The sequence below is a fragment of the Podarcis cretensis genome (genome assembly GCF_951804945.1).
Source record: "Podarcis cretensis genome assembly, chromosome: 5".
NCBI classification, from domain to species: Eukaryota; Metazoa; Chordata; class Lepidosauria; order Squamata; family Lacertidae; genus Podarcis; species Podarcis cretensis.
The window spans coordinates 92,284,566-92,297,227 of NC_137174.1; the positions used below are offsets into that span (position 1 = coordinate 92,284,566).

The 12,662-nt window shown below is 41.1% G+C and overlaps 1 protein-coding gene across 4 annotated transcripts in view; it reads left to right on the forward strand.

The window, feature by feature from the left end:
* Positions 1–12,662, forward strand: part of FXR1 (FMR1 autosomal homolog 1) — a 32,009-nt gene that overhangs the window by 17,732 nt on the left and 1,615 nt on the right. For 2 of the 4 annotated variants that reach the window (XM_079977913.1, XM_079977912.1), the window contains 10 exons: positions 102–218; positions 357–527; positions 1,753–1,831; positions 4,375–4,484; positions 5,227–5,313; positions 5,721–5,928; positions 8,350–8,556; positions 8,709–8,909; positions 9,830–9,910; positions 12,310–12,401. In XM_079977913.1, the coding sequence (XP_079834039.1) occupies positions 102–218; positions 357–527; positions 1,753–1,831; positions 4,375–4,484; positions 5,227–5,313; positions 5,721–5,928; positions 8,350–8,556; positions 8,709–8,909; positions 9,830–9,910; positions 12,310–12,401 (1,353 nt within the window). The remainder of the gene's footprint in view (positions 1–101; positions 219–356; positions 528–1,752; positions 1,832–4,374; positions 4,485–5,226; positions 5,314–5,720; positions 5,929–8,349; positions 8,557–8,708; positions 8,910–9,829; positions 9,911–12,309; positions 12,402–12,662) is intronic. The other 2 variants (XM_079977914.1, XM_079977915.1) reach the window with 2 other exon arrangements.

Below are 12,662 nucleotides of genomic sequence, written 5' to 3' on the forward strand. Positions count from 1 at the left end.
GTTGTAACAAGGAATTGCTAAATAAAATAAGGGCTCTCTAGCTATAAATTGCTTCGTAAAGTGGAAATGCTGTTTGTATCATTGTTACTTTATTTCTACAGTCTGCCAGTGAGGCAACAGTGAAAAGAGTAAATATCCTGAGTGACATGCATTTGCGCAGCATTCGAACGAAGATAATGCTTATGTCAAGAAATGAAGAAGCAACAAAGCATCTAGAAGTGAGTTGTCCTCATATTGGCTCCCCCCGCCCCCCCCCCCCCCAATTTCAACCTCCCTTCTCAATTCCAGTCTTGATGTAGCTGTTCTCATATTTGAAGTTCTGCTGTAGTAACCAAATTATTTTGCCTCCTCCCTAGTGCACGAAACAGCTTGCAGCAGCATTTCATGAGGAATTTGTTGTCAGAGAAGATTTAATGGGACTTGCAATAGGAACACATGGTAGTAATATACAGCAAGCCAGGAAGGTTCCAGGAGTTACTGCAATTGAGCTTGAGGAAGATACTGGAACTTTCAGGATCTATGGAGAGGTAAAAGGAAACAAGGGGTTTCTTACCTTTTTAGTTGTGTAGCGTTCTTTTCCTTTACTTGCCCTAGTGGTCTGAATTTGGCATGAGCCTGCAACTATATCAGCCTGCCTCACACTTCAATAGATGCCTCCTTCCAGTGTCCAAGGATCAGTGAGTTTGGTAGAGACCTTTTCCATTGTGGCCCCAAAGACTGTGGAACTCCCTGCAGTGGATCTGCAGCAGGCTGCCAAACTATAGTAGTTTCGGAAGGCTAGCATACCTTTTCCAAGTGACATATTCTTGAATTAAGTTTTATTGGTTAGACTGGGTTGCTGTTGCTGTGGAAAAACCAAGTATGCTTTTTATTGGATTTTATTGGTATGTATGGGAGGTGTTTTTAGGTTTTTGTTGATATTTTGTAATTTTCTTGTTAGCTACCTTAAGCGACACGGAACTATTTTAAAATAAAATAAATAAAAATGAGATGAGCACAAGATTCCAAAAATTCCATAGCCTTTGTAAGGACACCGTGCATTTGCTAGAAGGGAATGCTGCATAGCAGCAGTTCCCAATTAGCTAAGTATTGAGGACCCCCTTTTTTCAAAAGCCAAGCCATGGACCTTTTGAGAAACGTTCTATCCCTGTGTTTGAAAATAACCTGGGTGGGTTGTCTGGACCTCCTAGGGTTCAAGGAACTCCCAGTCAGGAACCGCTGCTGTATAGAAGGCTGTTTTTACTTGTGTCTGAATGGAAGTTTATATGATGAAACTCGTAGTCACTGCTTTATTTTCACTTGCACTGAAGCTTTCCTGCAGTATTTTGCATGTATTTATATCCCTTTCTGTGCACTTAAACACTCTCTTGTGATTGACCTTGTTGTAAATTCCTTTAGAAATCATGGTGCTTAAAGGTATATAAATTGTTGAAAACGTTTGATTATTAGAGAAAGGAGTAGAGAAGCATGAGGCTACTTGAAGAAAACCAAGAAATATCAGAATTTAAAATAAAAATAGTACAGAAATTTCCCCAAATCTCCACTTGTATTTTAGGCAACTAGACTCCAATCACACAGTTCGTAATCTCTCAGTTAATAATATGAATGTGTATATTTCTTTATCATTTTTAACTTGCAAATAAGATTTTATGTACCTATCTCCTGTCTTATGTTTAAATGTTAATTTAACTGTTGGAAGGGGTTTTAATTTTTAATATATTGTGTTTACAAATGGCTTCTGTTCTTTTCCAGAGTGCTGAGGCAGTAAAAAAGGCTAGAAGCTATTTGGAATTTGTGGAGGACTTTATTCAGGTTCCTAGGAGTCTTGTGGGTATGTAATAGTGATAAAACTTTTAACATCCTTGAATACCCTCCCCCTGCCTATTCAGTATGAAAATGTTGATGTCTCCTCACTCTTTAATGACACACCTGAACTACTATTTTGGTGGCTGATACACTGGAGTATACCGTATTTTTCACTCCATAGGATGCACTTTTTCCCTCTTAAAAACTAAGGGGGAAAGTCTGTGCATCCTATGGAGCGAATGCGGGGGGGGGGGGGGGAAAGCAGGCAGGAAAAGCCCCCAAGAGCCGCATACAAGCTTCACACGGCTCTTGCGGGCTTTTCCCCAGGAGGGAGAAGGGACTGCCGCTCCCGGACCTGTTTTGGGGGCTGGTGTCAGGGGAACCTTGGGCTTCTCCCGCCCCCAGCCCTGCAAGTTCGCGCAACCTTGCTGCTGCTCCTGGACCTGTTTTGGGGGCTGGGGTCAGGGGAAGCTCGGGCTTCCCCCGCCCTCAGCTCCGGGAGCGGAAGCAAGGTTTCATGCAACCTTGCCGCCGCTCCCGGACCTGTTTTGGGGGCTGGGGTTGGGGGAAGCTCGGGCTTCCCTAGCCCCGCAAGTTCCGGGAGCGGAGGCAAGGCTGCCTGAAACCCCCTGAGCGCAGCGGCAGTTTGCGCTGCGCTCAGGGGGCTTCAGGCAGCTATCCGCAAGCCTTCGGAGAGCAGCGGGAGTTCTCGCTGCACTCAGAAGGCTTGCGGATAGCTGCCTGAAGCCTGGAGAGTGGGAGGGGTCGGTGCACACCGATCCCTCTTGCTCTCCAGGCTTGGCTTTGCTGGAGAGGCGCTGCACAGTTTTCCCTCTCTGCGCGGCACCCCTTCAGCGAAGCGGGAGGAGAAATGGAAGGGGCTCCATTTCTCTTGCCGCTTCGCTGAAGGGGCGCTGAATCCCCCCCCCCCCCGTTCTCCCCCTCCTGTGGTCCAGTGCGTCCTATGGTCCAGTGCATCCTATAGAGCGAAAAATACGGTATATAGAGAACAGTGCTGCACTAACAAATGGAGTATTCTGGATTATGGTTAGAGGAGCATGGGAAGGCTATTTCCTTGGAAGAGGAAGCAGGAAATTGAAGGAGATGTTATCCAGGGGAACTGAGTCCATATAGATTCCCTACCCTCAGTTAATTTCTGTCGGGCTGGAAAGCAAGAGTAGGCAATCCTTCCCCTCAATTGTGCCTCTTCAACCTACTCTTTTTGCTTCAATTATTGCCTTTCATTTTTCTTAATTTCTTCCTCTTTTTGCCAAAGGAGCTAAGAAGCCTCAAGTGACTCAGTTCATTATCTCCTTGCAGAGGCAGTGATCGAGTGCAGCTCCACTCCTCTCTCCTGAGAGAGAAATTTTAAGCAGATGATACCTATTGGTGCTCCACACTATGGTCGCTTCCTGGGCTCATTCATCTGCCTGCCATCCTTGGTGTATTGGTCATGATACCGCGGGAGAATATAAATATTTTCTCCCTTTGTCTCCTCATGACCAAGTTCTTGTTTAGCTGCTGCCTGGGACTCATTCACTCTTCTTCCCTACCACCTGAGGACAATGCCTACTGATAACTTGAAGGATTGTAGTCTTGCCCCACAGGGTCAGTGTAAGGTACAACCATTGTTCTGCTAGACATGGAGTAGGCTCTAGTAGAAAGTGACATGGGACTGGAGTGATGCTCCTCTAATCCTGCACATCAGGTGTTGAGAGAAGAGGGTTTTGTTTTTTTTCTACATGGTGAAACTTCATTTTGAGTAAGACTGAACATTTGGTCTCACTGTTTCTGATTCCATCTGCCATGGGTTTTGGATCAGTTCATTGTTCATTGACCTTTTAACTTTTCATCTTCCTCCTGTTAAGAATTGTGTTCCCAAGTGATTGCTATTCCAGATTAGGGGAAGAGAGCACTCTTCTTTGGGTAACATAACTGCTGCCTTGTAGTCTTGAGGAAGTGGACTTCCCTTTTTTGGAATGTGCCTCTCATACCCAGAAAAGAGACATGACTTTTTAAGGCAAAATATCCTCTTTTTCTTCCATATTCCTAAATAGTAATCAGTAGTCAGATCTGAGTGTTTGCTTTATTATAAACACATTACAACAATCTTCTGAAAGTCCCTAACAGAGAGAAACATGGAATAACCTCATTGTTAGAAAATGTGTACAGTGGTACCTCTGGATGTGAACGGGATCCGTTCCAGAGCCCTGTTCGCATCCTGAAGCGAATGTAACACGTGTGTGCGCAGGTCACGTTTCGCCGCTTCCGCACATGCCTGTGAAGTCATTTTCAGAGTTTGCGCATGCACAAGTGGCGAAACCCAGAAGTAATGTGTTCCGTTACTTCCGGATCACCGTGGAGCACAATCCGAAAACACTTAACCTGAAGCGTATTCATCCCTAGGTATGACTGTATTGTGTTTTTAATGAACCCATTTATAAATAACTTTTATATTATTTTGAAATTGTAAAGGGATTTTTTTGTTCTCAGCCTTTCAGCTACTTTTATTGATAGATTGCTTGAGAAATACTTGAGGAATCTCAATTTTTTATTTTTTTATTAAAGGAAAAGTTATTGGCAAAAATGGCAAAGTTATTCAGGAAATTGTGGACAAGTCTGGAGTTGTGCGAGTGAGGATTGAAGGAGACAATGAGAACAAACTGCCCAGAGAAGATGTAAGATTTAATTCTTATTTGGAATTTGTAATACATCCAAGGGGTGGCAGGGGTGGATAAATTGTAGTGGCAGAATGATAGAAAAGCCACTGCATTGAATTATTATTTTTGTCTAGTGTCTGATGGACGTGTCACTCACAAATGCTACTACATTGGCAGTAGGAACACAGGAATCTGCCTACACAGAGTCAGATCATTAATCCATCTAGCGCAATATTGTTTATGATGACTGACAGTAGCTTTCCTGGGTTTCAGACAGGGGTCTCTCTGGGACTGTCTGCATGTAAAGTGGTTTCTCTTCCACGAGCTGCAGCCTTTCCCCTTAGGGGTGCCATTTGAAAAGTCAAAATGTTTAGTGGTGCCATTTGTGGGTTTTGCCAACTGCTATCTAACACCTTTTTGGTTATTTCAAGCTAAGGTTGTCTTGGCTTCACACTTTGGCTCTAACTGCAGTTCAGCTTTCTTCTTTGAAGATGTCTTAATAATAAAAAAGTTGGGTAGTGTGATAATTTGCTGTGTTTATGTGGGGATGCTCCCTACACCTATCCCCTTTATCCACTGAGAGAAGGCCCACAGGTAGACTGAATCCATGGTATAGAAAGTTGTAGAAATTCCCATTAAAAATAAAAACAGGCTGCAACCCAGTGCACTGTTACACTTGTGTAATTGTACGCTGGGTTGTAGGCATTATTTGCTTGTGACTCTCTTTGTGCTTCAACAATATTACATTTTATCTTTGTAGGGAATGGTTCCGTTTGTCTTTGTGGGTACTAAAGAAAGCATTGGGAATGTCCAAGTGCTTCTTGAATACCATATTGCCTATTTGAAGGTAAGCATTCTTTGTGGGAAAGACAGCAGTTTCAGTATCATGGGAATGCACAATAGTATGACTTGTGAAGGTGATCAGTATTGCATCTGGAAAAACAGAAGATAGCAAACAGCATACACCAAATGCTCTGAAAGCAGTGTGGATGAAAGTTGTCTCAAAATCACGGTGTTTTTCAGTGCATCATAACATGTTGACTTTCACTGGTTCTTTCAGTCTACATCTCAAAGCATTACTGCCCTAAGAGCACCGTGCATTGAATAGTCCTAATTGAATCTTAGGGCTAAAAGAGCTGTTTGCTGCTTTGAATATTGTTACAATAGAAGTAGGGGGTGTTAGTGTTAAAAAATACATTTTTTAAAAAAGCAAAACAGTGGACTTGCTTACATTTAGTGTAACTGTCCATGCAGGAGGTGGAGCAGCTGCGGATGGAGAGGCTCCAGATTGATGAGCAGCTACGTCAGATTGGCATGGGGTTCAGACCGTCATCTACCAGAGGTCCTGAAAAGGAAAAGGGTTATACCACAGATGAGAACAACCCTTCCTCTGTACAAGGCTCCAGATCCTATAGTGGAAGAGGTAGGGGACGGAGAGGCCCCAATTACACCTCTGGCTATGGTAAGTTATGCTTAAAGATCAGTTTTGAAAGTCGCAGGTTCAGTCCCCGGCATCACCTACCTGACACTCTGGAAAGGCACTGCCAGTCAAGAGTAGACAGTGCAGGAATTTGCTTCAAATAGACACTGATTAGATACCAAATTTTGATCTGGAAGCTCAAGTAATTCTTCCATTACAAGCATTTCAAAGAATAATTTCACACAAGTGTTTAAAGCAGGAATAAAATAAATTTCTTTTGTGGTAGAGATGAAAGGTAGAGGGGGTAACCTTTCAGCCTAGGACCTCATACCCTCCAGCTCATTTCTCACATGTTTGGTGCTTCAAATCCAGGAGAATCTAGTTTTCACTTCTTAATTTTCTAATTTAGTTAGCTGCGTTCAATAATGAGCAATGTTTGCCTCCTAGGCAGCCCCTTGTGAAATTTGGCCTGCCTTGTTTCTGTCAGCAACAGTGAATAGTGTTCAATTAGCCTGATAGTCTAATTTCAGTAATTTATCAGTATTATTCAGTATTTATCAGTAATGGTGGTCTCAGGGTTCTATACTCCCATCTGTGAATTAAATTGGTCTCATGAAAGGTCACATACATATCACTAAACAGTGATTGCACACACAACCCCATTAACTATGTTCAATATTGATAAACCTTCTTGAACCCGTATGACTATTTGAGCTTTATGAAACTCAATGAAATCTTAAGAATTTGGGGCCTAAAGTTCTCCTTCACTGGGTTAGATTGACCAATGGTCTAACTCGATATAAAACAGCTTCCTTTATTCCTCTTGAGTTCCATCATCTGCAGTATGGGAAACCATAATGCTGCTTAACTGGCCGGGCTGTTGTGAGGAATACAACTAGAAAATTATAAAAACGTAGTGGAGGCCAAGCTGTGAATGGTGGACATGCTGCGCTTTGAATTTTATTACTAGTGTTTGATAGCTTTTAAAAGATTTTGACACTTAAAGAAATCCAGAGTTGTCACTTAACTTGGAAATCAAGAGCATCAAAAATAAATTACTCATGCGAACTTCAGAAATAGTCTGGCAGCATACTTTCATACTTGTTTCTGCAAACATTAACAAAAATGGGTATACAGAAGCCCAACTGTAGCTGAAGGGCCTGTAGTGTGTATTCAGGCTTGTTGTCCACCTTGGTCTAAATGGATCAGATATTTCAAATATATCATTTAGTGTTAGCTACAGCAAAATAATGATCTAATGAAACAAATGGTTTGCCTGATAAGGTACTGTATAGCTGTTCCAATCAGTGCGTAATTTTTCTGTTACTTTATATGTGGTAATGTAATACATAAATTCAGGTTTAGAGTGTTGTTTTCATGCCAGGCTCCACATACATGTTTCTACGTTGCTTGTGAAAAGAGGTGGCAGCAAGTTCAGAATCTTGGACCTCTGTATGCATTGTGGACAAATGTTTTCAGCAGCCAGCCCTTTGTGTTTCCTCTTAGTGGGATGCTTGGGAATAATAGGCATGTTTGGAAGTAGAGGCTTCCATTTTTGTTGTTTTTTATGCCACCACTTCAAGAGGTTTGGGGCTCCCTTTTTAACCCTTTATAGTTGTCACATATTGACAGCCCAAGTTCTAATGGAAAATCCTGCCCTCCTCCTTGTTTACATGTTTTGATTGGAATTAGTAATATTGCATTTGTCCATTATATAATGGCATCATATTGTATGTTTCCATGGGAACATCTTTTATCCCTCCCTGCCATGTTGTTTCATAACTGAGCACTGTGGGCTATTAATAACCCAAGACCACCAGCAGTAGGGTTTTAGACTGACTGAAAGACTTTTTGTTTGTGTTGGCAAGGTGTTCTTTATCTGTAACAGATTGAGATGTAAGAATGTTACAAGAGTAAAAGTAGTAGTTTAGGTGTTCAGTTAGCTCTGCATCCTGTGGCAAATAGATAAATTACATGGAAATTGTGTTGAAGCTAAGGTGAAATGGAAGCATCCACAATTACTACATAAGAAGCCCCTTTCAGATCCACTCTGATATGATGCCCATTAGTGATCATTTATTCTGTTTTGTGTGTATGAATGAAGTTTTTCTACTAATATTCAGTATTAGACTGTGCAGAAATAGGTTTACTTCACATGCTATGCATCCACCTTGGCATCTAGTTTGTGCTGCAGAGTTCAATTTCTCATCTAATTTGTCAAGTCAGTTTTTTTGTACTGAGTTCTGTTATGTGTTTCAGACACTGGTGCACTGGCCTTACGTTGTGCATTCTTCTGGGAATGGTACTTTTCTTCTTGTAGAGCAAACGTTTACCCCTGAAAGTTGTGCCTCAAAAAATTGGGTGTACCTCAGCTTTCTTTGCTAGTGGCATTCTGCTGCTAAAATTCAAAATTGTACTTGAACAGTACTTGATGATCACTTCTCCCTCTCATTTATTGTAAAGGAACAAATTCTGAGCTGTCTAATCCCTCTGAAACAGAATCGGAAAGGAAAGATGAACTGAGTGATTGGTCATTAGCAGGAGATGATGACAGGGAGAGTCGACACCAACGTGACAGCAGAAGGCGTCCACCAGGGGGAAGAGGGCGCAGTGTTTCTGGAGGTCGTGGACGTGGTGGTCCCCGAGGTGGGAAGTCCTCTATAAGTTCTGGTATGTATTTGAGAGTTGTGTGTTGTGATTGCACTGAACTACTTCCCTGTTTCTTGTTGATGGTTGATTTTTAATATTTTAAAGTTAAAATATGAGATGAAAACAGTGTCAAGTGAAAACGTGCTCTTACTGGTTTTGTCATTTCCTTTAAGTGCTGAAAGACCCAGACAGCAACCCTTACAGTTTACTTGATAACACAGAGTCTGACCAGACTGCAGACACAGACGCAAGTGAATCACACCACAGCACTAACCGGCGTAGGCGATCTCGTAGACGAAGAACTGATGAGGATGCTGTCTTAATGGATGGAATGACAGAATCTGACACAGCATCTGTTAATGAAAATGGCTTAGGTATGTAAATAGCCTTATCAGCTCTGTCTAAAAAATATAATAGTCGCTCTTTATTTTCTTAACTAGCACTTTATTCTACTTGTTTCCTTGTGGTTCAAAACTGTGTCCTCATCTGTTGCAGTATTAAAAGATTTTAGCTCTATATTGGACTGGAATATTTTGGACCAAATATTCAGAAAGGCTGACTTTCATTTGATTGTTGTCTTAGAGATGCCTTCTGATATCTATGTCATATCTAGGGTTTTGCAACCCTATCTCTGCTACCCTGTTACCATATATGCATCCAGTCCAATTTTAGCCTTAGTCCATAGTAATGGGATAGCAGAGCATACGTTGAACTCATTCATAAGGCTTCATTCCATGTAGATATCTGCTATCAACTTGGTGGGAAAGTCAGAGGAGCCAGGCCTTAATTTCATATTTGTTTACTTCTCAAGAATTAGAGTCCCCTTTGCCTTCTCTAGGTCTTAAGTAGTTTTATTGCTGAATTTGCTAAATGTACTTTGGGAAGAAGGAAATTGAGGCCAGGAGAAGAGTTCCCATTTCTTGCTCCTCTAAGGCTGTGATTCAAAACATACTTAAAAATAAGTAGGGCTTCTGTGTATGTGATTTCAGGTCTAGGGTTTATTTTCAGTGTCTAAGAATAGCCATTTACAGTTTAAGCAAATCACACCAAGGAAAAAATTTTTCTCATGAGATGGGGAATTAATTTCTTTAGCCAATGTTTAACTTTCAGTACCAACTTAGTGATAACAGCTTAAACAGAGTTGCAGTTGCTTTTTCAGTCCCCTGATGGGTAAAAGTTTTTTGCGCTACTTAGCCATTCTGAATACTTTTTCCTTTGAAACTGTTGTGTGCTAAATTGCCAGCAGAACAATTTGGTCACCGAGAAAGTTCATAGTAAAACTTTGCAATTGCAGATGATAGAGACAAAAAACCCCAGCGACGCAATCGTAGTCGCAGGCGTCGTTTCAGGGGTCAGGCAGAAGATAGACAGCCAGGTAACTCGAGTGGAGAGGTGAACCACCTCGGGTCACAAGCATGAAGGAATGCTCTGCGTTTGCTGTTTGTGTACCTTCTAAAATATATGTAAAGCTGTCTTTTGTAAATAATGATTGCTTAATACTAATCAAACTGCAGGATGAGAAATGGTCAGTGGGGCATGTTCTAGTTTTTATAATGAAACTAATACTGTTGCCTTTTATTTGGTGTACTTCCACTGTAAAAGTGTGCATAGACTTAATCTATGTTGAAATTAGGGGACAACTATAAATGAATGTCATAGGTGCAAGGGTATGTATGCCATGTTGCAAGTAACACTGTCAGACAGACTCTTCCTTCGGCCTTCTGGCACCTTTCCTTAATATGCATAAGAGGTATGTTAGCCAAGTTCTAGTGCTGTAGCAAACCAGGATGCATGGAGCCTTCCTGTCCTTTGAATCAAACTTACATCTCTTGCTTTTAAGAACACCAGAAATCACAACTAAATTAAAACAAAAAATTGTTGCATGTTCATGCTTTGATAATTGTTGTTTGACTGATTAAAAAAAATACATACTAACACCTTACATATTTTAAAGGTGTAAAATAACTTTCAGTATAATTCTAAGTGTTGCACCTGTAAATTCCTTGTTTGTTGTGCTAAGTATTTTTTTTTATCTCTCCCCCCCCCCTAAAATGTACTGTCTGTATTTCACACAAGTAATTATTGGTGATTACTGTTGTGTTTGCTATATTATCCCCATACAACAGCTTAAACAAGCTATTGAACAACAGAGGCATACCACACACAATCCATCTGCAGCTTTTGTCAAATGATGGCGTAAATTTGCTTCTGCAGAAGCATAGAATTGGAAAATACCAGAAAGTCATATAAAAGGGCTGTTGCTAAGTGGCAGAGCCCATGCTTTCCATACAAAAGGTCCCAGTTTAGTCCCCAGCATAGAATCATAAAATTTTAGGGTTGGAAGGGACCATTCTAGTCCAACCCTTCAAGGCAGGAATCTCTTTGCCCAACACTGGCCTCGAACCCATAACCCTGAGATTAAGAGTCTCATGCTCTACCGACTGAGCTATCCCAGGACCAACATAGGGCTTCTCCAGGTAAGGCTGGGAAAGCCTTCTGCAAGAAACCCTGGAGAGCCATTGCCAGTCAGTATTGACAGTACTTAGAGGGACCAGTGTCTGACTCAGTATAAGGCAGCACCATATGTTTATAGGCTTATATCACCTTCTAAAAGATGAACTGTTGTGAAAGCATATTGGGTTAATCTTAAATTTTGGACAAGCTAATGTCTGGTGGTCATTGTCACATGAAGCATCTTCAGAAACATGGCTATGTCTGCACTGTCAGGTTTTTCTCGCTACACGTTGTGCATGTAGATGTGCGATCCAGACTGCTGCATTGAACTGCGCTGTGCTCTTTTCCCTCTCCAGCACAATGGTTGTACATTGCAATCTAAAGGAACACATATTCCCCTTGTGTGAATAATTTTAAGCAGAAGCAGATTGCTTACATGCAGCTCTGCAGCACTGTTAATGAAGACCACATTAACCCCCTTGGCAATAACAGGAAACTCGAACCTGTTCTGCAGCTATAATTGCTGTGCACAGCTGTTCTGTTTTGTGGTTTTATTTTATGATTTTAATGCAATTTGTATTTTAATTGTGATACTTTTATAACTCTTCATTGGAGCATTTGGTGAAGAGCAGGCTATAAGTACAAATAAATAAATGGCCCTTAATGCTCAGTCCTGCAGAATTTCATCCTGGGCTGACACCCAGGCCATGTTGGCCAGATTGCCTGGCCCCGTATATCACCTTCCTCTCAACCTGGTCTAAAACCACTTTGTATTTTTCAAGCTTATTATCAAAATAATTTTCCTTCGGTCTCTTTGAAGAATATAATTCAGAAAGCTGTAAGCACTACCATAGCAAACCAATCATTTCCCAGTAATAATGCAGCCTATAAACAAAATCCTATCCTGCTTAAGACATGAATAGGGAAACCCTTTGGAAACAAATAGATTTATTGACTTGATTAGGATTAGTTCTGAGTAAGAAGCTATGGGGAGGCTTTAGATTGCCCCAGACAATTAGTAACTTGACAAATAATTCTGTTTGTAGTTGAAAATCCTTCAGAGACTGTCAGTATACAGTACTAAATGATAAAACATTCAAAACATATGTAGACAGTTGGGGTTTAGAATCTCCCTTTCCCCCCCACACCCAGCAACCATTCCTGAAAGCTTAGGCATTTTGAGAAATGTATTGTGTTATAAAAACCTTATAAGGCATCTGCATAAATGGGCCCTGTTGGTTTGCAGCCAATGTTGGCTGCTCAGTTCTTAAACATCAAGTAATTTAAGCAAAAATATTTTTTTTCTCTCTCTCCTCACAGTAACAGTTGCTGATTATATATCAAGAGCAGAATCTCAGAGTAGACAAAGAAACCTCCCAAGGGAAACACTGGCCAAAACCAAGAAAGAAATGGTAAGAAAAATTACAGGAAACAAAATGATACAGTTAATAGAAATATGTGGTCTCCTCCCGTGTGTGTATAGAATAATTTAATCATTGACACCACAACATCAGAGGAGAGTGACTAGAAATGCTGTTAAATGTAGTTGCCCACCATGCTGGTGCTGGTGCACACTAGGGAAACACAGTTTGGTACCGTCATAGGTCCTTACATTGACCCACACAGCAATTTTACAGGATCCTGTGTCTGAATCCTTCCCGTTAGTGCTGACT